Here is a 27775-nt window from a genome sequence, read left to right on the forward strand (position 1 = left end):
GAAATGTGTATTGGGTAACCATAGACTAAAAGTGGAAAATTGATTTCAGTTTTTTTTTTTTTTAATTTTGCTTGATTTCGTTTTTTAGCTTCGTTTTGGTTTCAGTTTCACAGCGCTGATTTTTCTTGTTTTTTAAGGTTTTCTTAAGCAGTGATCCCAGATTTTTGGAGTTGTAAAAATAATATTATTTCGTTTTTCTCCATTTTCTAAAACTTTTGATATAGTTAAGATTATTGGCCCTGCATAAAGATAATGAAGGTAGGGTGAGCTACCCTGTTCGCAACCACCATCCAATTTGCAACCAAATTCACTTCACAGTTAAAAAATAAGACTTTCCGGCTAGAATTCACCTTTTTTTTTTTTTTTAAATGCTACAGTTTGAGATTCTCTACACAATGAACCATTCCTACATAATTTATCTGTGATTCTCTTATTTGATATTCGTCACTGAAGTTGTGCCTTCCAGGCATTTGTACATCTGTGGTGTTTTCTTAAAAGGAAGTGTGATGGAGGTGATTTTAAAACTCAGTGAAAAGTATGAAAAATGATGAGAAATTGATCCGGTTTTTTTTTATGATGGTAAGTAGACTGTTTGAGGAACTGTTTAAACTGCTTGGTATCAATTATTTTATTGATTTAATGCTTATAATTGATCACGTTGCAAACCGAGTCCAAAAAACGTGATTTTCCAGTTTGCAACCGCCGGTTGCAAAGTGGCTTAGTGAATCGAAATTTAGGTGCCAGTTTGCAACCAACTTATTTCTTACAATTCCAGGCTCCAAAATACATCAAACACATTACCATGTACCTCAGTATGTTTTTAAAAATCAGTGAAATACATTTATTTAGTTTATCAAGAGGTAATTTGATTTTTTTTGGAGCCTGAAATGCTAAATACAATGGTTGCAAACTGGATACCCAACTGGTTGCAAACTGGAAAATTACGTTTTCTAGAAAGGCTTGAGACAGGATTAATTAAAAGCATAAATCAATACCAAGTAGTTTAAACAGTTGCTCAAGCAATCTACTTACCACCATAAAAAAAAAAACGGATCAATTTCTCATCATTTTCTAATTGCTTCAATAGAAAATAATTGGTTGCAAACTGGTTAAATCAAACGTTGCAAACTAGAGTGCTTTGGTTGCAAACTGGTAATTTTGAGTTTTTTCAATATCTTTGTAATTAAAAAAAAAAAGTATTTAACGAAAAAGGCTTAGTAGTATATTTTTAGAAACGGAAAACTTCAGGGAATCGAAATATCTAATTTTTTTCAAAATTTGCATTAATATACTTCTGTATAGGCTTGTTAAAAGTTGGCACCTCCTTAACCGGTTGCAAACTGGGTGGCTCACCCTACCTATTACTGATTATGTATTGTAGTGAGGATAATTATCACTCACCAGGAGGTGAATAATTACGGATACCAAGATAGCTCAGAGGGTTGCAGTTCCAATAATTAACTACACACATTTAGAGGTGGTTACATTGATAAATAAAAACACATATCTATTTACATATATATTTACACTATTTACAAATCTTCATTAACATACATCGTTTGCACTTATGTTTACACATAGCATGAGAATGAATGAAACTAAGACTAGTAAATGATCTACCTATACGCGTGTTAGGTGAGATCAGCGAAATGATGACAATAACGAAGTATTGAGACTTTAACCAACTCATCTTACATTTGAGTCTGTTAGGTGAAGGTATGTACATCACAGCCAAAATATGTACATAAGAATATTTTCTAATTCAATTAATACCAATTATAGATTACGACACCATGCTCGCAACCCACATAAAATAACTTATAATTAATTAAGTAGGTGTATTTCACCACTTACTTGAACACTGTACACGTTTACCATCACTTTCTGGAGCCCTCCTAATACTATGGGCTTTTGATGGCACTTAGCTAAACGAGACACCTGTCACACTTTGCGTAATTCAGAATATCTAGATTATTCCTGCTTACCAAAAAGATACACTAATAATTATGAGTCCAAAGACCATTGATTTGAAAATAAAAAGAATTTGTCATGCCAGAGATGACGTTAACTTAGAAGAATAAATTAATTATAAAAATATTAATTGAAAAAGAAGATACTGTGGTCACTAGGGTGAGTCAGCTTTACATGGGAAAAATTTTTTTTCCACTTTTTCAAAGTCTTACCCCCTAAAAACGTTAATTTATGTCTAAAAAGACATCATATAAAATTTCAGCAAAAAAAAATAATATTTACTGGTGGCGCAGATGAGTTGAATGTTGAGAAGTTAGGAGCGCGTCGAGCAAAAACTTCCCACAGTTGCGCGCCGGGGAATGTAGCGTTGCGTTCCCTTGCTGGATTGAAGCAGTCTTACAAAACGTTACCCCCTCTATGATGCATGATAAGTAAGTCTAGTCCTTGGTGGGGTTCTTAAGATGTTATTAATGGAGATTCAATAACAATTTTTCAATTACAAAGCTGATTTAAGGTAAAAATATGAAAAATTTGAATAGTAAAAAAAAAGTATGAATTTAAGGCTGTAATATTCTATTCTACTTAGCAACTGTAGGAAAAAATGTGTGTAATGTAGATATAGGATGAATTTACATTGAAAGATGACTGTTTTATAAGATTCAGCACTTTCAGTTTATGTTTTATAACTATTATTCATTTTAAAGCTGTTAATTAGTGAAAATGGAATGTTTTGATTTCTGAATTCCACAATTTGGGTTCAAATGAATTCTAAAGCCGAAAAATCATAATCAATACTTTGTTGTGGTTGATTTAAAAATCCAAGAAAGATTGGAATCACTTAATGAGTTGTAGTGGGGATGCCACTCTCATTATAGTTGCGCGGAATGAACCCCGTCAAGCTTCGTTGCGTTTCCCGCGGCGCCATCATGGGAAGTATTGTGCTTGCGCGCGCTCGTATCTCTCAACATTCAACACGTTTGCGCCACCACTAAATATCAATATTTTTCAACAAAAATTTAAGGGGTTCCATTTGAACCAAAAATGAACATTTTAAGCGGGTAAGACTTCAACATTTCAAAAAAAAATGCAACCTGACTCACCCTAGTGGTCACCTCTATCGGAGAGGATCCTCACAGCATCAGATTTTGACGTTGACAAAGAACCAACTATTGCGAATTGTGGTCACCTAGCCAAGTGAGGAAACGACGCGAGAGTTCTGTATTATAAAGATGCATAAGGTACTGAGACTCCTCCCTTCATGGTACTTTTGGCGCAATTTCTCAGTACATGTAGTACATAGGATTCATTAACAAAAATACTATCTTAGGTTGTAAAATATAAAGGTACGAGTCGCGAGTTCTTTAGCGTAAATTGCTTCACTTAACCCTTTCCTAAGAGAAGAGAAGTGTACCCAAATCCATCTACCTAGAGTGTACCAATTGAGGATTTGGTCTTATGCATCATATAAGAAAGTATACGACATACGTACTATACATATATTTTTGTTGCGAACATTGTTCTGTTAAAATATAAACACGTTACCAATATTCACAATATAGAGGGTAATTCTAATAAGCACTACCTAATGGCAGTGGGGCCAATCTGCCATATGTCACTTCGTGCTTTTGGTTTGTTTTTCATTTTTTTGACAAGGTACCCTTCAAAAATTTCAACCTTCAAAAAATCAACCTTCAACCTAGACAGTTTACCCTTTAAAAATCAACCTTCAAAAACTTCAACCTTGAAACTTCACCCTTTGAAAATCAACCTTCAAAACATCCGTCCTAATAGCATCAACCTCCAAAAGCATCAACCTTGAAAATTCAACATTCTGGACCTTTGCCCTTCAAAAAATCAACCTTCAAATACTTCACTGTTCAAATACTTCACCCTTCAAAAAACTTCTACCTTCAAAAATTTAACCTTCAACCTTTCAACCTTCAAAACCTTTAACCTTAAAACATTCAACCTTGAAACTTTGCCCTTCAAAACCTTTGTCACAGAAAGCAACAACCTTCAAAAGTACCAAACTTCAAAAATTCGACTGTCAGAACATTCATCCTTCAAAAAAATCAATTTTCAAAAGCTTCAACCTTCAAAACCTTCAACTTTGAAACTTCACCCTTCAAAATATCAACCTTCAAATACTTCACCCTTCAAAAATGCCACCTTTAAAAAACTTTAATCTTCGAGCATTCAACCTTCTACCTCGAAACTTCAACCTTTCTTTAACCTTGAAACTCCACCCTTCAAAAATCAACCTTCAAAAACTTTATGCTGAATATATTACCCTCCAATAATTCAACCTTCAACCTTGAAACTTCGTCCTTCAAAAAAAAAATCAACCTTCAACAACTTCAACCTTGAAAATACCACTTTTCAAAAATTCAACCTTCAGAACCTTCACCCTTAAAACTTCAACCTTGAAAACCTTCAACTTTAAAACTTTATTACCCTTAAAAAATAAACTTCAACCTTCATAAGATCAACCTTCAACCTAGAAACTCCACCTTCAAAAACTTCAACCTTCAAAAATTCAACCAACCTTGAAAACTCCACCCTTCAAAAATTCAAAAAATCAATTGAAAAAATTAAAATGCTTTATAAGAAAAAATGTAAAATTTCAAGGGGTGTTCCACTTGCTTTATATACAAAAATTGGCGCACTATGCTTCGTGCTCGGTCCGAATCCATGAAATGAAATAGGTACCTATCTACATTAGATTACATCTGAGTTCTCTATTTGACAATTTTTCATTTTATTTCAGAAAATCGCGTAAACGTAAAGTCGATTCTAATAAATTTTGTCATGATACTCGTACTTCGACTCCGGTTGTTTTTTTCCTCCCTCTGACGATTGACGATAGTCGGATGGCAGTTGAATGTCGATCTGGTACCGTATTTCGATCAATAGCGTTGTCGACAGTTATCGTATTCACGTTACGGGTCATTTGTTTTCCAACATTTTGTCCTCGAATGTACCGGAGTTAAAATAAATCGCTAAGTTAGAAAAATTTATTCCAAGTTTTTTTTTCCTCCGCTGTGTTTTTTCTCTCCCTTCATCGTGAAACGTTTCGTTGATTGATTACGCTACCAGTTTGCTGATGGTAAGAAAAATGAAACTCGTGGATTTTCTTTTTCTTCCCCCCCCCCTCTTCACGTAGCAGAGTACCTATATATGTATAACTTTACTCGCGAAATGAACTATACGTCGATGAAGAAAGAAGCATGGGAGTGGAGGTATATCTTCGAAATCACATTAGTACCTACAAAGTATTCAAAATCTATTCGAGATTATTTTTGTTTCAATACAGTCGAGTAAAATGTCTCGTTTTATCAAAGCCATCGCCGTCTTCGTCTTCGTCTTCGGTTAACGACTTAGAGTTAGTTAGATCTCGCGAGTAAGATGTGTGCATTCGAGTTGCTGGAGAATCCCTGCTTCGAGTTTTTATACGGTTATACTTTCTCACAACTTGAGTAATTACTACCTACTGAGCTGAGAGGGAAAAAAATGGTAAAAGTTGGAAACGACGACGATAAGTCAATTTCAAAAACTATAAAACGCTACCCTTTTAGTTCAAACTCTCGAGTTACGAGTACCATAAATTTCATTCGCAACAGTCGACGATTCATCGCGACAGCTTCGTCGTATTGTTATCGTTAGTACGTACTTTTCCTCTATAATGATGCTTGTCACTTAGCGAATGGTGGTTTTTTACGCTTCGAGGTCCTCTACCTCTCTCACCTCTATTAGATTTTCATATTTATACTTATTCTAAATTAAATAATAAGAGAACGAAACGAATTGAAGGAGGGTGGGATACTAAAAACAAATAAAACCCGAGTAAGTTCGACTTAGTGAAAAATTTGCTTAAGCTGCGGTTCTCTTCTCTTATTAATAAATGGAAAAAATTCATCGTATAATAAAAGTTGCAGGGTAAAAAAAAAAAATGAAAAGTACACAGCTACGTTATTTTTCATTTTATAAACTGACGAATTTATTAACTGTAAACCTTAAACCGCCATTTAAATTGATATTTTGCTGACGTTTAAAAATATACAGTTCATTATTTTTCATTTTATTTGCTTTTTGTGTTTACTTTTTTCGTATTTTAGTGTTTTTTTATTTTTAGTTTATTTCTCGATTTTTCCTAAGACGTTTTTATTTGTTCATTCTTCTTCTACTGCGTTGATTGTTGGTGTTTTTTGTTTTTTTTTTTCGTCGAAAATATGTTAAATGTGATTCGGAAAAGTGAACGATGAAGGAGGAGAGAACGTTTTTTGAGACTGTAATAATTCATTATATTCGTTTAACTCAGTTAAGCGACTACATTAATGAATGGACGAATTTAATGAAAATCAGGATTTACGCGAAGTAAATGACGAAATTTCATATATTTTATCCACTTCCCCTCGGTCTGTATTATTCCCCGCTTTATTAATAAAATGATAATGTAATCATATTTCGACGTAAATTGATGCGAAGTACGCCATTTTTCGGGGGTAATTTTGTAATAATTTCCAAGTGTTCATTTTAACAACGCTGACGTCAAAATTTACACGAGCTCGTTGTTAGAATTTTATTAGATTTTTTATGGGGGGGATGTTGATTGCTTGACGTGATTTCTTACGAATAAATTTATTTGGAGAAGAAATGAGAAAACTCCGTTGGAAATTCTTTTCTAAGAAATTTGAAACTCTTAGTACATGAAGAGAACAAGGTCAAAGGTATGTTTGGAAGAAAATTTTGATAAATTTGTTGGCGAAATACTTCGTATTAAATAGAGTCAAAGCACTCTGAAAGTTTTGTAAACTCGGCTCGGATTTTTTTTTTTCTCAAACGACACGAACATTCTGAGAACTTGGAAAATCCTAAGTATAGAATTTAAACGAAATTTGTACGAAATGGTTTCTGTAGCCTGAGAAAATTCTCTGTTGGAAGTTCCATACCCGAAATGGATTCTTGAACTGTTTCAAAACTCGTATAAAATGTTTGTTTTATTTTTATCTCGTGGCTTATTGTGGGTACCTATATTTTGTCGTAATGTGGGCGAAGAAAAAGCTTCCTATGAGTTGGATTAGTAGTTATAGGGTGTAGGTAGCTGGATAGTGGATACATATGGTACGTGTATAACAAATGGAGGTGAAATGATGGTCAAATGAATTTGTAGTGTGAAAATTATCCCATCGAGACTCGTCTGCTGTTGGAACATATCTGTTAAAAGAGACTAGGCTCGGTCTTATCGCGTCAACATGACCAGTACTCCATCATTATTGATCAAAAATGCTGTAGGTAATGTTGCGGTATCCCTTCGATGCTCCGTAGTGGCTAAATAATGTTTCATTCTCATTTCTCATGTATATTAAAGCTGGTACTTACTTCCCATTTGAATCGTGATATTTGTAGTTCAGAGCAAATAAAGATATTTCAGAGTAAATAATTCAGGTTTGTGAGTGCATAAATATGTAGCAGATTGCTCATCTGCATAAATAGGTGCATAATTAAACGTATAAATATAGCTGTACCTGTTTAGAAATATGGTGTGATGTGATGCGAATAACATCTCTGGATAAAGAGTCTCTCATCGTGATTCTTGAAACGTGTTTTTCATGAATGGTAAAGTTTCTTTTTCTGTGACATTTTTATAACAAATAAGCTAATGGGGAAAAAGTTTAATGAGACAACTGACACTTTTCATGAGTAGTTCGTTATGTAATTAGTGGTACACCAATCGTCTCCTTTTGATGGATTCTTTTAATTAAACCATTTTATTTTTAGTGCACTTATCATTAACTGGTATGAGCGGTTGAAATTGAGAAAAAAGATATCTACATTTTCTCTGGAGTAGGGTTCTTTTATAATTTTTGTAGCAGCGTGAAAACAGGCATGTAATACGATTACTTTATATTTTCTGTCTTTTTTCGCTTTTGATCTCTGTGCAAGGCGTTTAAATGTTTTATGAAAAGAAAAAAAAAGTATACCTACCCTCGATGTACGAGCTATGCCATCCTATGTGGGGTAACACTTTCTCAGCTGCGAGCGTTTTCTTGACGTTAATCTGATTTGATTTTATTGTGTATTTTTTTTTTTTCATTTATATTATTGTAGGTACATATTTGTTCAAGCTTTAGTTATAGTTTACAATGTGCTTTGCCAATTAATATAGGGAACTTCTCGAAGTATCCATCGCAGATTTGAAAAAAGACCGAGATTTTTGGAAGAAAAACGGTCTGAAATTCCCAAAGCCAAAATTCAGCTACCCGAATTGACTTTTCAATTTTTGGCGAATTTTTGAAAATTAAAAATTTTTATCATTTCCTACACAACTTTATGCTTTTAGAAAAAATTAATTTCAATAAAAATTGACGAAAATTCGTTTTGAAACTAACACACCTATGAACTCGTATAAATTGGATTTCACCATTTCTAGTTATTCTGAAGTCTCCAGCGTAGTTTTAGATCTGTCTAGAATTTTGAAATTTCACTCCGAAAGCGTGGAAATTGATTTAGGCTGCTAAAAATCGAGCTGTGCCTTATAAAAAATCGCAAAAAGATAATCCAAGATATATTGATTAAAAGCAGAGAGGGAACTGGAAATGGATACTTAATCATAGTCAACGAGTGGCTGAAGTGCTATAATAATGAATTTCGACAGGAGAGGTATAGGCGGGTTCCGCGCCAGGAATGAAAAATATTGCTTAAAATTATCTCCCAAAAGAGCAACTTGAAGAGTACGTGTCTAATTTAAAGGAAGTCACGATTTTTGGAAAAAAACGTGAACTTAAATCCCCATAAACAAAATTTCAGCTTCGTAAGTTGATTTTTTCGCGAATTTTTGAAATTCAAAATTTGATTACTTTCTGCAATTTTTGGCTTATTGAAGAAATATTTTTAAGTAAAAAATGACGGAAATTTGTCCTGAAACTAATAATACGAGTATCAACTCCCTCGAACCAGATTTCACCATTTAACGTGATTTTTGATTCCTCCAGAATTTCAAAAGACGTGGAAATTAATTTGGGCTGCTGAAAATCGAGCTGTGGCTTGTAAAAATCACAGAAAAAACACTCCAAGATACAAATTAAAAAAAGAGAAGTAACTGCAGCCATAACCAAAATTTCAGCTGCCTAAATTTATTTTCTTATTTTTGACCTGGAATTTTCGAAATATGGCTAGAGGCCTGAGAATGGCCTGAAACAAGCTCCAATCGAGTCAACGTGTTGAAATTAGAGTACAAAGTAATTAAAGCTTTTCAGGTTAATTAAAATTTTGAAGAAATTTCAGCTTTAAAAAAATCTGCTGAAGGCTCCAAAATTACTCAGAATGGTTCGAAACGTTTCCAATAAATTCGGCGGGTCGAAAATAAGGTACATACCTACCAAATATACGAGTAAGCTTTCTAGATCATTTTTGTAAAATTTTGATTTTTCTTTTCAGTTTTAGCACAAGGATTTTTAAAATTCACCATCAATTGAAAAATGTACTCGAGTGATGTATTTTTGCACACTCGATTGTCTGGTTCAAAAAATGTTTTGGCAATTAGCATACCTATTTTGAGTGTTGAAATTCTAAAAAAAAAAATCCTATTGACTGATTCAGGTAGGTAATTAGGTATATCTTCCAATATTTTGGCATAATGAATGCCACATATTTAGGAAGACAAATTTTCAAAACACGAATTTATCCAGAAATTTGCATAGATTGATGCAAAATCTCAAATATGTACTTTCATTTGTGACTGATTCATTTTTCCCAAAACCGATTGAGTGGAGGCCAGAGTGAAAACCCCGCGAATTTTTTCGACCATGCTGCCCCTTTGAGGGCCTATCCAGGGGTACCTCTGGAGTTGAAAATTTTTCTGAATAATTTTCAACTGAAAACAATTATAGATCTCTGCTGAATTTGGTCAAAATCCATCGCCTTTTTTTGAGGGGGGGGGGGGGAGATCGACCCTAATGCAGGTATCTAAATGCATAATTTGTACATTATATACGTATTTGAAGAGTGATATTCCAAAACTCGCTTTGTCCATTTTTATCAAAGTTGGGTTTTCAGTGGTACCTGGTAGATGAAGTATTAACTCACATTCCTACATCATCAACCTACCAAAATGAGGTGTTAAACTCACCTAAATAGCCAATTCACTAAAAATTAAAAAAGAAATAATGTTCCAAAACGCGCTTTGTCCATTTTTATTGAAATTTTTTTCAGCAGTATTTAGTGGATGAAATGTATACCTACACTCCTACATCATAAATCCGCCCAAATAAAGTGCTAAACTCGCCTAAAAAGCCAATTTACCCGTTTAAAGGGAAACTGTTTTTCCTCTCTCCTGAAAAGTTGTGAAAATGGACAAAGCGAGTTTTGGAATATCACTCTTCATTTGTATGTTTTAATTGATTCTATTCCTGTAAAATTAACCACGGATTTTTTGTTTGTTTTGCAGGTGAGTACCAGAAAGTTATTGACTTTTCATATTTTATCGAATATTGACAAAAACCAGCAAGTGTATTTGTTCATGTAAGTGTGAAATTAAATTTATTTATCAGTTGGATTTTTAGTTTTTTTGTTTTTGTTTTTTTTTTTTTATTCTAGGAAATTATTTTATTTTATTTTTTTAAAAGAATTAAAACACCGAAATTTATTTTAATATGTAGTTGAAATTTTGATTTAGTATCATTTTATCGGGTGGTTTTTATTCTCGTACTTTTAGCCTTAAATCATTTGAAACTTTAGTAAAAAAAAAAATTGAATAAAAATCAGACAATCGATTTTTTTTTTGAAATGTTTTGCATGTGTGAGAGGGCATCAAATGAGGACCAATGACGCGAACCGAACGTCTTCGCGATTTTTTTGGCCAGGGATTTTTTGAAAGTGAAAGAAAGAATTTCTTGAATTTTTGGAGATGTAAGTGCACCTTAACGAAGTATCGAAATCTAAACTCCATTTTTCAAAATTTATTTAACTTATACTAGGGGGCTATGCCCCCTGGCCGCTTCGCGGCCCAACCCCCATGCGAGTTCCGAGGGCGAAACACCCTAAATACTAAGCATGAAATTTAAAAAAAAATAGTAATCCAAAAAACGCACTTTTCATGTGAAAAAAATTTTGCAAAAAAAAAATGGAAAAGTAATTTCCTCGTCCTAAAAATTACCTAAAAATCTCGTTTTTTGCATAAAAAATATCAATGACTAAAATTTTTGAATTTTTCTACCTACACTCCTACAGCTTTTGAAATGAGCATTATTTCTGAAGATTCCTTCATTTTGGTCTCTGAATTAAGAAAATTTTGTAGTAAATTGTTTGTGATTTTCCCTACCACTAAATCTTATCGATGCTTCTCCCCCTCCCCCTTTAAAAATAGGGCTTTCAACTGAAGTGTACGTTGCTTCCATTAAAAATGATTTTCGAATCCAAAATTCCACTTTTCTGGAATCAAAGCTCGAAACCACTGAAAGCTAAAGCTCATACGTAAGCATACCCCACCTGCAAACTTGCCCATTATTTTAGCGGTTAAAAAATCAATATTTTGCCCAATAATAATCAAAAATTCGTGCTTTCCTTCATAAACAGTCAGTTTCGCTTTTCGCTTAAAATTGCAAAAATTCTCAGTGTTTTTTTACAAAAAATTTTTTCAAAAAAATTGTCCAAAAGTCTTCCCTATTGCTGAAAATTCTAGCTTTTTTGCAGTTGAAAAGTCACGATTTTCAACGTAAAATTGCCATAAGTTTCAAAGTAAAAAATCTCACTTTTTGGAATTTTATTCCAAAAAGGTGGACTTAATTTCTAATTCTAAAAAATTGTTCATTTTTACTAAAATTATCTAATTTTCAACTTTAAAAATTTTTTTCTTCAAAATTAACTAAAAACCAAGCTTGGGTAAGTATTTTGCCAGAAAAATTGCCAAAGTATCTTTTCTTGCCAATAGGTAATTCTCACAAAGTTCTTTTTGCTAAAATTGTCAAAATCCTGCTGTTTGTCAAAAATTGCAAAAAAAATCCTCGCTTTTTAACAAAGTTTCTAAACATGCAAAATTTTTTTTCTTCAAAATTAACTAAAGCCAAGCTTGGGTAAGTACGTATTTTGCCAGAAATTTCCAAAGTATCTTTTTTTGCCAATAGGTAATTCTCACAAAGTTCTTTTTGCTAAAATTGTCAAAATCCTGCTGGCACGTTTTGCACCCTCTCCCCAAATTGAGGGGTCCTTTAGAAATTCTGTTTGGATGGTTCATTTTAAGGTTAAAGTGAATATGAATGCTAAAATCAACTTCATCGACCCTACTCGTATAAAGCCCTATTTTGATATCCATGTTGAATAAAGAAAATGCCTAGCAAATTAAAATATTCGGCCAAAAATCGAAGATAAAATTGTTCAAAAAAATGCATTTTTTTTAATTTTTTGGGCTCAAAATGAATAATTTTGAATTTTAAATGTTTCATAACACATCTACATGTGATAAGGAACATTTTAAAAAAAAATTGAACAAAATCGGTTCAGTAGGAGAGGCTGGCGGATTGTCACCAGGTTTTTCACGTTTTCAACAACTTAAAATTCTTTTAATATATAAGGATTATTTATCAATCATTTAACTTACAAATTAATCAACTTCAAGTTTAATAGATGTGTACCTAATTTTAAAAGGATACATAATATTATAAGTTCCTATTACATAATGTGTCTAGAATGACGAAAAATTCATAACGTCGTAGCAGCCAACTTATGTTATGATTATGACGCCCATTGGTTGCGTAATTGGGGATTTTGATGCATTTTTAGCTTCTTTCAATAATATTCTGAATCGTCTATTCTAGAGTAATGTTTCTGTGATTATTTCATCTAAATGATAAAATTGTACGTGAATGGGGGTCGTAAAAGTATGAATTGATTTACATAGAAAGAGCGACTCGTACCTGTCTCTGATTTTGTGCTTGAAGTGGAGCGATGTTCTGTCATAATTCCGGAGTCGAAGTTGCGTGCTTGTTTATTTTTCTCATCTGCAATCGTTGTTTGTCTTTTGGTATCTTGGATGCTGAGTAAAAGCAAATAATTATTTTAATGCAAGTGTATAAATACTGCAAGCTAAATTAATGGAGTCCATCTATCCATCTATTGGAAACTATAACACAATATTTTTGTAGAGATAAAAGTGTGCATATGAACTCACGAAGGTCTCTGTTCTTTCCCGATGTAGCTTCGTACACTGGAAGACGTAGGTGAGAAATGAACTCTAGTGTTTTTGTTCGGTGTCCAAAAAATGATGTACAGTTTATGCGAAAACAAGAAAGTCAAAATGGTTAACGAGTTAATGGAAATGCATAAATGTGTAACCAATATCTGCAGAGAAAAATGAATGTTAAATTATATACATATTATGCTGCGTTCTTTTAGAAAAGCTGCATTTTTATCGAATTGAATTCATGTAGATTGCCTGATAAGTGATAATATACCTACATATACCTTTTTATCAGTATTAAAATATACCAGACTGAAAGCAATCGCTGTTATCACCGTCGCGTACATCGCAAACCCGATGTACTTAGTTTCGTTAAAATTTTCCGGAACGTTTCTCGTTTTGAATGCGTAATACGTGCAGAGCAATACCAACAACGCTATGAAACTGAAAATTTCGATGAAAAACGCTCCGTGTAAGTAATAATCCCTTAAAACTATGTCGATTGGATCAAAACTCTGCATCATATTTGTAGTTTGCACCGCGATCCAGCATATGATTACTTCTACTCCGATAAGTATACAGGTTATCGTTATCTGTGCAAATATTACGGGTAAAATCAGATTGGTACAGAAATCATCGAGAGATTAGAAATGGTGGCAGTATACTCAGCTTGAGTAATTTACCTGAGCATTCAGTGAGACATATTTGAGATTCATGTTAGCGAATTTACGTTTCGGTATGGCTAATAAGCGAGCAACTCGATTGGTTTTTACCGCCAGTGCACCGTATACCATTGCAAATCCTATCGCCGGTAAAGTCTTCACACTTGATGATTTAAAACTGAGGCTTAAAGCCGAATACAAAATTGTAATATTGGATAAGATGATACCAGCAAACATTATGTAGCATAGTTCTTTGGTGGTCGACTTGACAGCCGGAGTATTTTGATATTTGGCAAATACACACGATATAATCACTGCCAATATGATGGAAGATGAAGAAAACCCAATGGATATTAAATTCTGTTCCTCGTTCCAATCTTTTGGTAATTGAATTTGAATTGGGATGCATTCTGTAAACGTATAATAATAAATTTTTAAAAAATTATGCAAAATAATGATGATATACAAATATCTACAATAAATTTATGTTTACGTACGATTTCTATGTGAATTCGGCATCAAACCGATTCCGCATTTTTCGCACGATGTCGCATTTTCATCTACTATCTCAAAAATATCGTCACATGGGGTACAATTCCAACAACACTGGTCTCTTAGCAATGTCTGTGCACAAATTCAGTTTTATTTTTATTTACAATCTATCGATAATTTTGATGGAAGTGGGGGTAGTGTAAGTATGTACATATTATAATGTTATTTTCGAATACCTTCTTCTGCCCTGGTGGACAAGGCTCGGTGCATTCTGACTTTACATGAGATTTTGAATACTGGAAAAGTTTTTCATCGAGGACAGTCAGATTTCCTTGTATTCGAAATACGCCCGACCTTTCCTGTTGCGATGGTTCGTCTTCATCGCGATGTTTCTGATATTCTGCGACTTTGATGAAATTGCGATTTTCTGTATTGTCTGTTGCTTGGTATTTGTATATATCAAATCTGTTTTAAACATAAACAGTGATTAGGTAACTGTTTTACTGAAGATGAATTCGAAAATCATATTTCGAGTTGATGTTAGTGTAGACACGAACTTTAGCCGTGTTGATCACCGGGAAGAAGTCTCAGGGGTTTCCGAAATGCCGAAATTCGATTTCTTCAGTAAAAATTATAAAGCAAGGTGGAAAATTAAACAATATGGTCTGAATTCAGATTGATGGTCTAGTTCAGCTTCTTTCATGACCCCCCCCCCCCCCCATAAAAAATGGCAAAATCAACCAAAACTACAAAATGGTGAAAAAATCAGTTCTGCATTTTTGAAGGTCTTTCTACCTGTATGAAATATGCTGAAGAAATATACTACGTTCTGAAACTGAATTTGACCAAAAATTCAGCAGAGATCTTCATTTTTAATTGAAGGTTACTCAGAATGAATGTTACTTGTAGATCTAGAGATGTCTCTGGAAAGACGAAATGAGCTCTCAAAGAGAGGGCATTTTCGAAAAAATCGTGCTTTTTTTGCCCCTGTCGCTACCCAATCTATTTTAAGAAAAATAGTCCAGTCCTAAATGAACATTTTTGAGATTCTGCATCGATCTAATGCTATTGGCGTCAAAATTCAAGACCATTTTTAGGGTTCTACTGAGTGGTTAAAAATTTGTGAATCGCTTAAATTCGTGTTTAGAAAATTTTTTCTTCGCCGATATTTTGTATTAATAATGCTAAAATACTGAAAGATATTATTCCTGAAACTGGGAAAATATTTTGGAACGCAGTGATGCCTGATGCTAATTTTTTAATCACTACCTACTGCCAACCTGAAAAAATCGAATAAATTTTGTAAGTTTTTCGATAATACGAGTACCGTTCAACGATTGTGGTGTTAATGCAAATCATCTGTGAAGAAAAAATTCTTAAAACACGAGTTTATTCAAAAATACGCGCGATTTGTGGAAAAAAATTGTACTTATTTTCTGGCGATACCTATTTGAAATTTTTAAAATCGAGAATACGAAAAAACGTCACCTCAATTTTTTGATGGGCTAATCAGCATATAAAGTTGTATGTACTTGGGGTAATTTTTTTCAAAATTTATGATCGAGAGTACCTCGAAGAAGTATCATTCTTCAACGTTTTCAAGTACTTTTTGGTGCTGAAAAAGGCGGTGACACTGATTTTCACAACTTCTCCAAAAATATCTTCTATGGATCTACAAATTGGCAAAAGCTCCAAAAATGTATGTACCATTTTACCATTAATGGTTATCATCGAGTTAACCTCACTTGAACTTTTACAAAATCGCTATCCAAATACATTTTGAGGACTGTGCTTTGCGCCATTCGTTATATTTCATCATCGAGGTCTATTCACGTGAAAAATATTTCTAAAACCCCTGATGCCAAGTGCAAAAAGCTCGGTGATTTGACGTGGAATAACTCATGATAAAAACTGTTTGACATAAATATCAATTTTATCTCTTTTGGAGAGGTTAAAATGTGAACCAGAATCTGAAAATTTTGTCACGAGGGAGGGTTTGAACTTCAGGATACCAACTTCTATTAGTTAATTTCAAATCCCAGCTCATTCATCCTTTCTGGCTATTATGCTCTTTTTGGCATTACAATTTGAAAATACATACGACGTATCTATGTAAACTAGGGGGCTCCGCCCCCTGGCCGCTTCGCGGCCCAACCACCCTGAATACTCACCATAAAATTTTAAAAAAATGTTTATCCAAAAAACGCACTTTTCACCTGAAAAAATTTTTTGCAGAAAAAGTTCAAGAAGTATTCATTTCTACTCCTAAAAATGACCTGAAAACCCCATTTTTTGCATGAAAAAATATCAATGACTAAAAAATGTCAACCATTTTCAACGAAGATTGCGGTAAAGTACTCATCATTTTTTTGTCCAATAATTATGAAAAATTCGTGCTTTCCTCCAAAAATAGTCAGTTTTGCTTTTTCCTTAAAACTGTAAAAATTCTCGGTTGTTTACAAAAAGTTCTATCAAGTTATACGAGTATTTTTTCAAAAAAATTGTCCAAAAGTCTTCTCTATTGCTGGAAATTCTAGCTTTTTCGTAGTTGAAAGGTCTCTATTTTCAACGTAAAATTACCATAAGTTTCAAAGTGAAAAATCTCACTTTTTGGAAAAAAATTGCGAAAAGGTGTACTTAATTTCTTATTTTCAAAAATTGCTCATCTTTACTAAAACTATCTAATTGTTGCTTTAAGTTTTTTTTTCTTCAAAATCATCTAAAATCTCAGCTTAGGTAAGTATTTTCCAGAAATAAATTGCCAAATTATCTTTTTTTGCCAATAATTCTCACAAAGTTATTCTTTTTGCTGAAATTGTCAAAATTCCGCTGTTTGCCAAAAATTGTAAAAATCGTACATACTTACCTAGTTGTTTTTTCAAAAAATTGTCGAAATGTCTCGCTTTTTTGCCAGAAACTCTCAGAAAACCCCTTTTATTAAAATTGTCAGTCTCGTTTTATTTTTCCTAGAATTGCCTTTTTTGTCAGAAATTGCCAAAATCCTTTCCTACTTTGTTACCAAAAAATTATCAAACAGTCTCGATTTTTCATCAAAAAGTTTTGAAATAGTTAGGTAAAGGTTATAGAGAGAACCGATGATAAAATATTTCAAACAATTATTTAAATAGGTAGGTAAACAAAATCAAATTAAAAGCCCACATCTACACATTATTCAAAATTTCAATGTCAGAAATAATTGCGGGGGTCGAAGTCGAAGGCGCATATATCGAGACTGACCTAACTTTAAGTACCTTAAATCTGTCTCTGAAGTTTTCTATGGAGTAGGTGAATATGAGGCTCAAGATTGATAATTGGCTAAAATTTAAAAAATGTAACTTCTCATCATGATTAACAGAAGACTGAAACCTACCATTTGAATATTTGAAAAAATTAAGACCCTTTTCTAGTTTCTTTTTGACAAACTAATTTTCAAAATATACTTTCAACCCCCCCCCCCCCCCAACGGACACAATAGTCACAAAAGTTGATCAAATCTCTTAATTAAACAGTCATAGTAAATCATTAAATCGAGGTGTCTGCCTCTGCATGGATTTCAATTTTTAGAAAAAGCATGGCCTGATGAAATCCCCATAACCAAAATTTTTACTTCTCAGATTGATTTCACGATTTTTGACGATTTTTCAAAAATCCAAAATTGACCACTTTCGGTGATGTATGCTCGTTTAAAAAATAAGGGTACATATTCAGGTGTTTATTAGGTACAAATTATGAAAATTAGTTCCAAAAATAATATCAACTCCCACGAACCAAATTTCCTCATTTTGCTCATTCTGAAGCCTCCACTTTTCTGAAAAAGACACAGATAACTTGGACAGCTAAAAATCAAGTTGCGACCTATTCTCAACCCAACCCCTCACAATCGCTCCTCTAGCTTCGCCCTCAAAATTCGCTCGCGCCCCCCAAACCCCCCGTCGATCTCTCTTTTCTCTCTCAGAACTCGTTTTTTCGAGGTTGCCACCAAGTCTCTCTCAACTACGTATGTATGTATTTGTAAAATGCAGCTGGAGAATACAAATTTTTCAAAAAGTTTATTTAGGTACGAAGAAGAAATTGTTTGCTAAGCATTTGCCATATTGAATTTCTGCTGCAGTGTTACCAAGTGATAAATTTTTAATAGGTAATCATTGAGCTTTAGGAACGAAGCGATAATGCGATGCATTTCTTATTGCTAAGCATTTTCCATAAAGTTTTTTGCTACAGTGTTACCAAATGATAAATTTTTAATAATTATTGAGCTTTTTTGAGCTTTAAATTGCTCCAGAAGCTTTCCTAATTGACATTTCGAACTTTTTAGATTTTTCCTGATGACCTGTTATCAAACCCTTTCCACATCTCAAATTTGAGCTTTCTTGCTATAGTTTCCATAATCATTATTATCACCCAGTAATCAGTAACATCCGGCAATATGTATATAAAAAAAATAAATAAAATATATTGGAGTTTTGCTTACTTTTCCATTGATGGAAAGCGTTTCTGAGTGAAACTCACTTCTTGGCCGAATAAAAAAAATCTGAGAAGTTCAGGCTGAGACGTCCAATGGGCTAGTCCGAACATACCATGTCCAGATCCAAGCACACCATACGCAATTGTGTAAACTGATTTAATGATGCCGAATACCCGAGAATTATTCTTGTAAATGGTTTTATATGTATTCGCTCCTTATTAAGTATTTTGTAGAATGTTGAAAAAAAAAACAAAACATTATTATTATTACATTATTATACTTTTTCATAAGATTTGAATACCTTAATCTGTGGTGAAATTTAACGTTACATTAAACTTGAACCGTGTACTAGTTCGTTGATCGATATCGTATATTAACAAAAACTAATGTCCCATAATTTGCAAACAGTCTGGGCGGAAAGGGGAATGTTCAATTGGTAGGTCTAGGTACCAAATTGAAGTCATGTACTAGGTGCTAATAAATAGTGACAAATCAATCGAAAGAGCTTGGGAAAAGTCCTGTTAATTTTTTTTTTTTTTTGAGAATCAGGCATGTTGTTAAGACGTATAACATCATAATCATAGGTATTCATTTTGAGCAGAAATGAAGGGAGGAAAAGAAAAACGAAAGACACTTTGTTAGATGCTCCGCAGAAATGAAAACAACATCCCACTGATTTTACCTTGATAAGGCGGTTCATCAATAGTACTATATCAATTATTTTACCGTTGAATGTCTCGTTGCTTCCGGTCTTGAATTTGAAATACCGTTGCCTGAACTTTTCCAAATAAGAATGTTTTGTGAAATTTTCCACAGAAAGTGACGTAAAATAATCATGAAATGCCTTAGGGTACTGATCCATCGCTGGTGTGACGTAGTACAAGTCTCCCAATTTAGGTTCCCATGTCATTTCTCCATACTTCCAAGATTCGTCTGTACTTCTTTTTTTTTCATGAACAATTGGAACAGCCAAAATATGAAGTATTGAAACAGCACGTTTGGGTGCGCAATAAATTAGGTAGCCAGTATACTTACCCCGCGATAACCACTGTTTTTGCCGGCGTTTTCGTTCTGTTTTCTCTTATTAGTAGTTCTTTTAATACCGCTATATTCTTTCCATCGCAGTAACAAATAATTACATCAGTTGTATTGGACGATGCTTGCTCATATCTTAATAATTCTGATCCATATATCCCATTAGCAGACAACTGAATGGTGCTTACAGTATGTCCTATGCAGATTTCATAAGCTCCAGCTAACTCGCGCGCGCGTCTGACAAAATTGCTTTTTTGGTAATCATATCCTATAACTGAAGCAGTTTATGAATTTACATTGTATGTTAATGATAGGTATTTTGTTCGACTACAAGATATGTACATAAGCTTATAAACGAAACTGTTCCTTGGGCCTGCAATTACGTACACGTTATTCTTGGTCAACTTTTTTAAATACTCACAATCATCGGGGCCTATCAGTTTAACGTGTCGCCATTGGTGATATGCCAAAATTTCAAACATAACATCAAGAACGAAAAAATGACCGGAGGTAGAAAATATCGCAGCGAGTGATTCGATTTCTTCCATGTTGAAGCTGATTTTCGATGGTCCTGTATAACTGATGTGCATCAACTTCATCGACTTGAATAGCCTATCGTAATCAAATGGTCCGAAATCATTCGGATATACGATTCCAGCCAATATAGACGAGTTATTTTCAGAATTTGATGGATCTGTCTGTGAAAAAAAATCGTTATATGGGTTACCAAACGATTACAAAACTTGGTAGTTTTATAGAAGATGAAGCGGGTGTTTACCTTGGGCCTTCTAGTCACGTCTGCGTTTATTTTATACAAATGATTTATATTTGTCAGCTTATTTCCGCAGGTTTCAAAAACTTCAGCGTCCAAGGTGAAGTTGGATGAGGTGCGAAAGTCTCTGAAATCAATAGGCATGTCTTACTCTCTGTAATTCGAATTTTCAACGTTATCTGTAATTGCAACGTTTCGTTATATCGTATGTACTTATTCGTATATTTTTTCATATTCCATGGTTGATGGCGGTTTTTTGTAGAGTGGGGGCTCTCAGGTCGAAAAACCTTGCCTATCTACTTCTTTAAAAATAAGAAAATTAGTTGACTGAGTTTTGTTTTGTTTTTTTTTGTATAAATGCAAATGGCAAGGTGGAAATTTTCTTGGTAAAAAATATTTCCTTTTTGTTGATTACTAACTCATTCCAAGACACTTGAAACAGAAGAGATCTATAAGGTCATAAATTCCGCGCAATCTACTTTCTATTTGAGGGAAATCGCGAGTAAAATCCAATCATACACGTATGAATGCAGCCTAGTTGAAAACTTACCTTTCTACTGAATCCAATGCATAATATAAAGCTTCCACTGTCTGCAGTGCGCCATCTTGTAACTCATCCAAACACTCAGGGTCAGCATTGAATACTCGATTGGGATTTTCTTTCAACAAGGGTAATAGAGCTGCTATTTTATAACTTGGTGTGTCATTTTCGCTCTTGACGTATCTCAGTGAAATCGCGATCGTGAGAATCGCCAAATGTGTGAAGTTCTTCATCCTCGTGTGGTATTTTTTTCACGTTTGTGTGAAAAAAAAAATTGGAACATACAAACGCATTGGTATCTATGCTCTTAAATTACCTGAATAAAGTGGTAAGCATTCATCTACCATTAGGTACCTGATGATGAATAATCAATTCGATATCATGCTTTGTAGGTACTTCTCATAAGAAATAAGGATTTACGTATTAAACTTACCATACTGAAATTTCCTCCTGCTCATTTGACGCAGATTGATGAAAAAAAATGTACAAATAAATTGGATAATGAAACAAACTGAAACTACGAGCTTATCGAGTGCTTAAAATTGCTACTCTTAAAACACCAAACATATTTTATAGTCTACCAACTGAAATAATGTCAAAATTTAATTATGTATTTATCAGCTTTCGCTCTGCGATGATTCTCGTATAATTTTTCAGGATATGGGATCAGATGAATATGATGCATTTGTATATCCTTGATGTTTTCAATGTTGTAATTTATTATCTCGATTTAGATTACGTTTACGTATCCGAGTGACGAGTAATAATTTGCATATCACTGTGCTGAGCAGGAATGATACATAAATACTCTCGTTTAATAATTCCAAAAGAGGCAAAAATACTGATTTTTTAATAAAATTGCAACTTAAAATTGCTGAATTTTTTTTAAAAAAATCAAAATCACCATAAGAAATTTTTTTTAATATCCGTTGAGACAAGGGAGAGCTGAAATTCGACTCATTTCATTTGCCAGAGTTTCGATTCCTCGACATTTCAGTTCTTCATTTATCACACTTCTAGTCGTCTTTTTCTCGTATGGACTTTGAGCTAAAAAATATTCTCATTCCTTAACTAGTAAAGATGATTTCTGTGAATTTTTTTGATCGTACGAGTAAGTTATTAACCTATTTTTGTGAACTTGAAAGATGGTCTTAAGGTACATAATTCCCTTGTCTTCTCCTCGCCATCCAGTTCAGTTTCGAGTTTGACTTTACGTATTACTTCGTCATTTTTTTGGATCACGAACATATTCATTTTTATGATTCGCTGATCGACAAATTTCCAAGTTCCCTTGACTTCGTTTCAGTACGGAAATATTGAGCGGAAGTTATGATAAAAAAAGTAGTGTTGAATTTTTTTTATCATAGTAGAAAAAATGATGATTGAGTTACGTTATTACGTATCTACATATTGAAAAATTTGTTATTTTATTTTTCACTTTTTTTCGTCCATTTTTGAAATTTATATTATGTACAACGTACATATAAAAATTTGAGGTGACCGCCCCTCCAAGATTCAAGTTAGATTACTAACAAGGGAACCCTCGAGGTGCCCAACACCAGAATGGGATCTCAATTTTTGGAACAATTGGTAAGATTTTGTAAAAATTGCACTTTTGAAAAATCTACTGAAGCCTCCAAAACTACTCAAAACGGGTTGGAAATATGTATAGTATGTTCAACAGATACAAACTTCACTCTACTTTCGATTGATTAAAAATAAAATTAAAATAAGAAAATACGCCAAAAGGCTACATTTGTTTGAAAAAAAATTGAAACTAGTGCAAAGTGTGCGTAGCTAGCTGCCTTTTCTACAGCTATAACCGTTATTACATCTAGGTAGTGCATAAGTGAATCAACCATGTCACAGTAATGAGAATTTTTGAAACTCTCACTGCTTCAAAATAATAATTGTTTTTCGGTGTTTTCATATTTTCCAAATTACAATAGGTATTTCAGAATAATTTATAAGCTTGTATTGCTTCTAAATTAAGAAATTTCTAGTTGTTTTTCATAGTTTGCATTGTTTTAAAATTTACAAAATTTCAAATCAATTTCCCGAATTCCCCATAGCTACAATTTCATAAAGTTTTCAATAAATTTTCAGAATTTTGCATTGCTGCTGAGTTAGGAAATTTGCAATCAATTTTTAGAATTCACACTGCCTCTAAATAGTCAAATTTTGAATAATTTTTCAGAATTCGTATTGTCTTTAAATTAAAAAATTTCAAATTCAATTTTCAAGTTCATATTGTTCACAAATTGTAAAACGTTTACTCAATTTTTGGAATTTACATTGCCTCCAATTTTTCAGAATTCTCATCTTGTTCATAAATATTACAATACTTATTTTATATAATTTTCAAGTTCACATTATCTGCAACTTACAGAACTTTTAATCAATTTTTGGAATTCTCAGCGTCTCTAAATACAAATTTTCATACTATTTTTTTTAGAATTTCCATTGTCTTCAAATTTATAAATTTTCAAACCAACTTTCAGAACTTGCTTTTTATTCTAAATTAAGAATTAAATCTTATAAAATATGTTAAGAATTTGAATTGCCTCTAAATTACACAAAAAAAAATATGGGTAATTTTTACAAAAAAATTTAACTAAATACTGGTATTTAGCACAATTAAGTACCAGATCCCATTTAATAATTTTTACTGTAATCATTTAGTAAAAATTATCATTTTAATAAATTTTGCTATAGGTACCAATAGTAAAAATCATTTTGTTTTAATAATTTTTACTAAATCATGATAATAAAAATTTCATGTTTCAATTGTACAAAAATTAGTTTAATTACTCATTTTGAAGTAATTTTTAAATTATAAGTAAAAAGTTAAAAATTATTCATGTTGAAAGATTAGATCGTAGCTACATAAGAGTGGTAACACTGCTGTGTCTCCACTCGCCTAGCTACCCTAATATTAGCGGATGAAGAGTACAGATAGATGTTCTATGATCGTGTATGTAACCGCAGTTGTGCTGTGTATATTCGTGTGATGTTTCTCTCAATAAAGGCTTTAAGCCCCCTCGTGTGTTTTCATTCAACTTACGTTGGTTTTTCCCAACATGGTGGAGGCGGCCAGGTATATCCAAAAACGGATAAATCCTCGGAAGATTTTTTGTCAACAAAATCGTTCAATAAGAAGATCGCGTCATCGAAAAAAAATAAAGAAGAATCGAACCGTGGAGAATATACGTTCGCATCATCAATGACATGAAGAGGAATCAAATCGTGGAGAAAATACGTACATGGAAGATAGGTACAAGTAATCGAGTATGAAGTTGGTAATATGGTTTGAATTTCTTATATATTGCGCAATATAGATAATTAGATTAATTTGGTTTTAGTGCATGTTGATTTTAAATAGGTACCTACAGCTTGTGCTATGTATCTACGCATATTTAAAGGCATGTATGTAGCTTGAATTAAATCTGAACAATAAGACCATACTTTTTTAATGCACGAACGTAAGTTGATGTGGTCATGGTTATATAAAATAGGTATATTCGTGGTAGGCCTACCCAAACCTTACGTACGTGTACATATACGTGAATACGATGGTTATCAGTGAGAAGGGTTCGTTTCTTTCATATACACCTTTTTTGTATCTACCGAATGCGATGGAATGCGGTGAAATAGACGATATCTGGTGTGTTGTTGTCCTAGCATGAAGTCCTGCTTTACAGACTTCTAGGTGATAAATTTTTAAAACAACACAGGTGCGAGATGAGTGCCGTATCGATACAGGCTAGACTTGCAGCTGCAACCTTTTAAAAACATGATGCATATGTGTATATTAGAGCTCTTAGCATTTAAAAGAATCGTGTGAGGCCGATGCTCGCCAGCCTGCCTGTTGTAATTGAAATCTTGCCGAACTCTAAGATGAGTATAAATGAGTAATGGTCATGTCTGCAGTTGAGTGTATTTTTTTTAACAACGCCGCTGTATTTCTCTTCATAAATTAGGAAAAACACTGACAGTCCAGGCCATGTGTGATTTTACCAACATCCCTTAAGTCTTTGTTCCTTGATTTTTTCAAGAGGTACGTGTAGTTTCGATTTTAAAGATGAGCTCATTCTGTGTTGATTCTTCGAGTGTATAGTTGGTTGGTATTTGAGAGTGCTGCTTTTACGTGTAGGTATCTTTGTCATACGTACTTGCAGAGTTTTCATTTCTTACATCGCGATCATTTTAGTTGTGAATTTTGGTTTTAAAATTTATCACGAACATTTGTACTTTTATACCCAGTGAATTTTTCTTATGGATTTTTACCTGAATTTTTCTTCAGGGAAATTTTACACTCGTTTTTTATGTTGTGATTGATGTGCTACGTATTTCGCGAATTTTTCAATTTGAAGTATTTTGTTGGTACTGTTTTTCAGTTTTGAAACTCATAAATTTTTTTTACGCAATTCGATGGTACATTTGTTAAACTCGGGTGCTTCATTGGGATTTGCACTGCAATTAGTCGTTGGTACTGGTCATCGATTTTAAATTGGTAAATTCGTGAACATTTCATTCGTAATTTTTTTAAATTCGTTGTCTGTGTGTGAAATTCTCATTTGCTGTGGGAATTTTGTTTTGAGTTTTTTTTTGGAACTTAGTGCTCACGTTGTTGTGAAATTTTTTTTTCAAAACGTTTTAAGGACAATTTTTTTTACTGACGTTTTTTTCTTGATTTAATTCGATTTGATTTTCGTTCACGATCAATTTACGTAAATATTACATTCAAATTTTTGACCAGTAATTCATTTGATTACTTTTTTTTGAACAGTTTGATCGATTTGTTTTGGTGCATTTGTGATCAATTTTTTTTCTGGGTAATTTTTCTTGTGCAGACTGTTGATTTCTTTCTCGCATTTTATCTTTTTTTCTGATTTTCTTTTGGAATTGGTTGACTGATTTCTCGTAATTTCATTGAAATTTTCGAGTCGTTTTTTTTGATAATTATTTTTGAATTTCTTTTCGATTATATACGTGTACCTAAATTTCGAGTGCTATTTTCCGATTTTTTTGAATATTTTGTGTGGGAAATTTTTTTTGCATCTTTATTTGACTTTTCCCCTCATTTACATCGTTGCTGTGCGTGAATTGTCCCTGGTGATTTGACATCTATTTCCTTTTGGGGCAGTTCCTTCAATTTTGTCAGTGGCTCATTCAAGTTGTTTTTTTTATTTGATCATTGCTGAGTTCGGTGAGTAATCGTAGAGATATTTTCAATTACGTAAATTAGGCATTTTTGTATGCATTTAATTTGTGATTTGGGCATACGCGCATATTGTGTCTCAGTTTGAATTTTTTTTGTGAAAATTGTGGGCCCAGGAGGTCAATCAGTATATTAGAAATAGAAGTGTACTCTATTTTCTTCCTTTTTTGATTGACTCAGCATAGCTGATACTCGTCAGTATACAAATATAAGTGTACTATATTTGAGACTGACGAGGACTCCTTTGATGTGTGGATGAGTTGATAAGAGAAATTTTTTTAATGCGAAAATTCACGAGAGTATTCGGTTACAATTTTTTTTCACAATTACCAACACTTGGTACCAAATTTGAAAGCTGTGCTTCGGATTTTGGGTGTGGAAAATGGTGCTCAGAAATGAGCGTAACCTTCGTTAAATTTTTCCTACCTATATTAAATTTTTTTTGAAAGCTGTGCTTCAAATTTGTTTTCATTTATAGGTAGACTCGGGTATTTTTTTTTTCTTGTTTCTGTTTTCAACTGAGATGGGTTTGTAAACATGAAATTGGATCAATTTTTTTTAATAAAATTTTTTGTGATGAGATATACCTTATGGTGGTTCGTGATATTCTGAAATTTTGTTTGGGAATAATTTTTTTTAACCAGTTTTTTTTTAAAAATTGAATATGGAGAAATTTGATAAAATTTACGAGGTGCTGAAGCCCATATGCGTGATAATTTATTCTTTCTCTATCCAATCTCAGAAGCTGTGCTCTGAGATGGGGGGGAGAGAGGATATTTATGTGATGGGATAAATTACTAATTGGATTATTTTTTATCCATTCGGGTAATTCAATTTTATAGATGGAAACTCGAAGTAGCCGAGGTCGTGGTGGCATGAGTGGTGGTGCTCCCCGAGGTCGTGGAGCACACCATAGCTGTTCTCGCCGAGTTGATGATTCTTCAGATGGTACTGACCCCCTAGCCTTACAAGAGGCATTATTGAAGGCTTTGGATGCGATCAATCTGAACCTCCAGAAAATGAGTAATTCATCATCAGGTAAAGAAAGTAGCTTGAGTAACAACGATCTAAATAAAACTGTTAGGGAGGAGGATAATTCGCAATCAATTTCAAACCCACAGCTGAAATTGAACTATACATTTAGGGCTGAGTATAAATTGTCATCAAAAGTGAGATATGATATTTGGTATGATAACTTCAGGAGTGAATTATTGGCATTGAATTTAATTGATACTATAGAGACAGATGCTTTACCTCCTAGAGCTTTCACCGGAGCTGAGATGATGAAGAGAAAACAAGAAGCGAGGCATGTGTTGATTAATCGTATCGATGATTATTATCATAATTTGATAGTCAAAATTGATGATCCGTGTGTTGCGTTGAATAGGCTGAAGGAATTCAGGAAAGCTGAAATTAATACTCCTTCTGCCACTCTTATGAAGG

At 33.2% G+C, this 27775-nt stretch overlaps 2 protein-coding genes across 4 annotated transcripts in view; one reads left to right on the plus strand and one right to left on the minus strand.

Moving 5' to 3' along the window:
- The window catches only part of LOC135841105 (max dimerization protein 3-like), an 835585-nt gene that overhangs the window by 594256 nt on the left and 213554 nt on the right, over positions 1-27775 (plus strand). For 2 of the 3 annotated variants that reach the window (XM_065357910.1, XM_065357912.1), the window contains one exon: positions 27175-27370. The exons of the other annotated variant lie outside the window; for it this stretch is intronic. In XM_065357910.1, the coding sequence (XP_065213982.1) occupies positions 27175-27370 (196 nt within the window). The remainder of the gene's footprint in view (positions 1-27174; positions 27371-27775) is intronic. 3 annotated transcript variants of the gene reach the window in all.
- LOC135841140 (metabotropic glutamate receptor 1-like) lies at positions 12561-21725 on the minus strand. The gene is made up of 14 exons (XM_065357956.1): positions 21545-21725; positions 21121-21465; positions 20577-20697; positions 20220-20496; positions 19799-20072; positions 19490-19704; positions 18770-18977; positions 14535-14763; positions 14304-14430; positions 13828-14216; positions 13429-13737; positions 13136-13305; positions 12882-13000; positions 12561-12807 (listed from the first exon to the last, which is right to left on the minus strand). Exons 2-14 carry the CDS (start codon positions 21342-21344, stop codon positions 12779-12781), a joined length of 2691 nt encoding a protein of 896 aa, XP_065214028.1. The 5' UTR covers positions 21345-21465; positions 21545-21725; the 3' UTR covers positions 12561-12778.

This window comes from Planococcus citri, chromosome 3, assembly GCF_950023065.1.
Source record: "Planococcus citri chromosome 3, ihPlaCitr1.1, whole genome shotgun sequence".
In the NCBI taxonomy this organism is placed as follows: domain Eukaryota; kingdom Metazoa; phylum Arthropoda; class Insecta; order Hemiptera; family Pseudococcidae; genus Planococcus; species Planococcus citri.

Coding starts and splice junctions, on each gene's coding strand:
- LOC135841140 (XM_065357956.1), bottom strand. CDS start 21,344: ATGAAGAACTTCACACATTTGGCGATTCTCACGATCGCGATTTCACTG. Junction 14,764..18,769: donor CGCTTTCCATCAATGGAAAA/GTAAGCAAAACT, acceptor TGTTTAAAACAG/ATTTGATATATACAAATACC. Junction 14,217..14,303: donor GCCGAATTCACATAGAAATC/GTACGTAAACAT, acceptor ATACGTTTACAG/AATGCATCCCAATTCAAATT.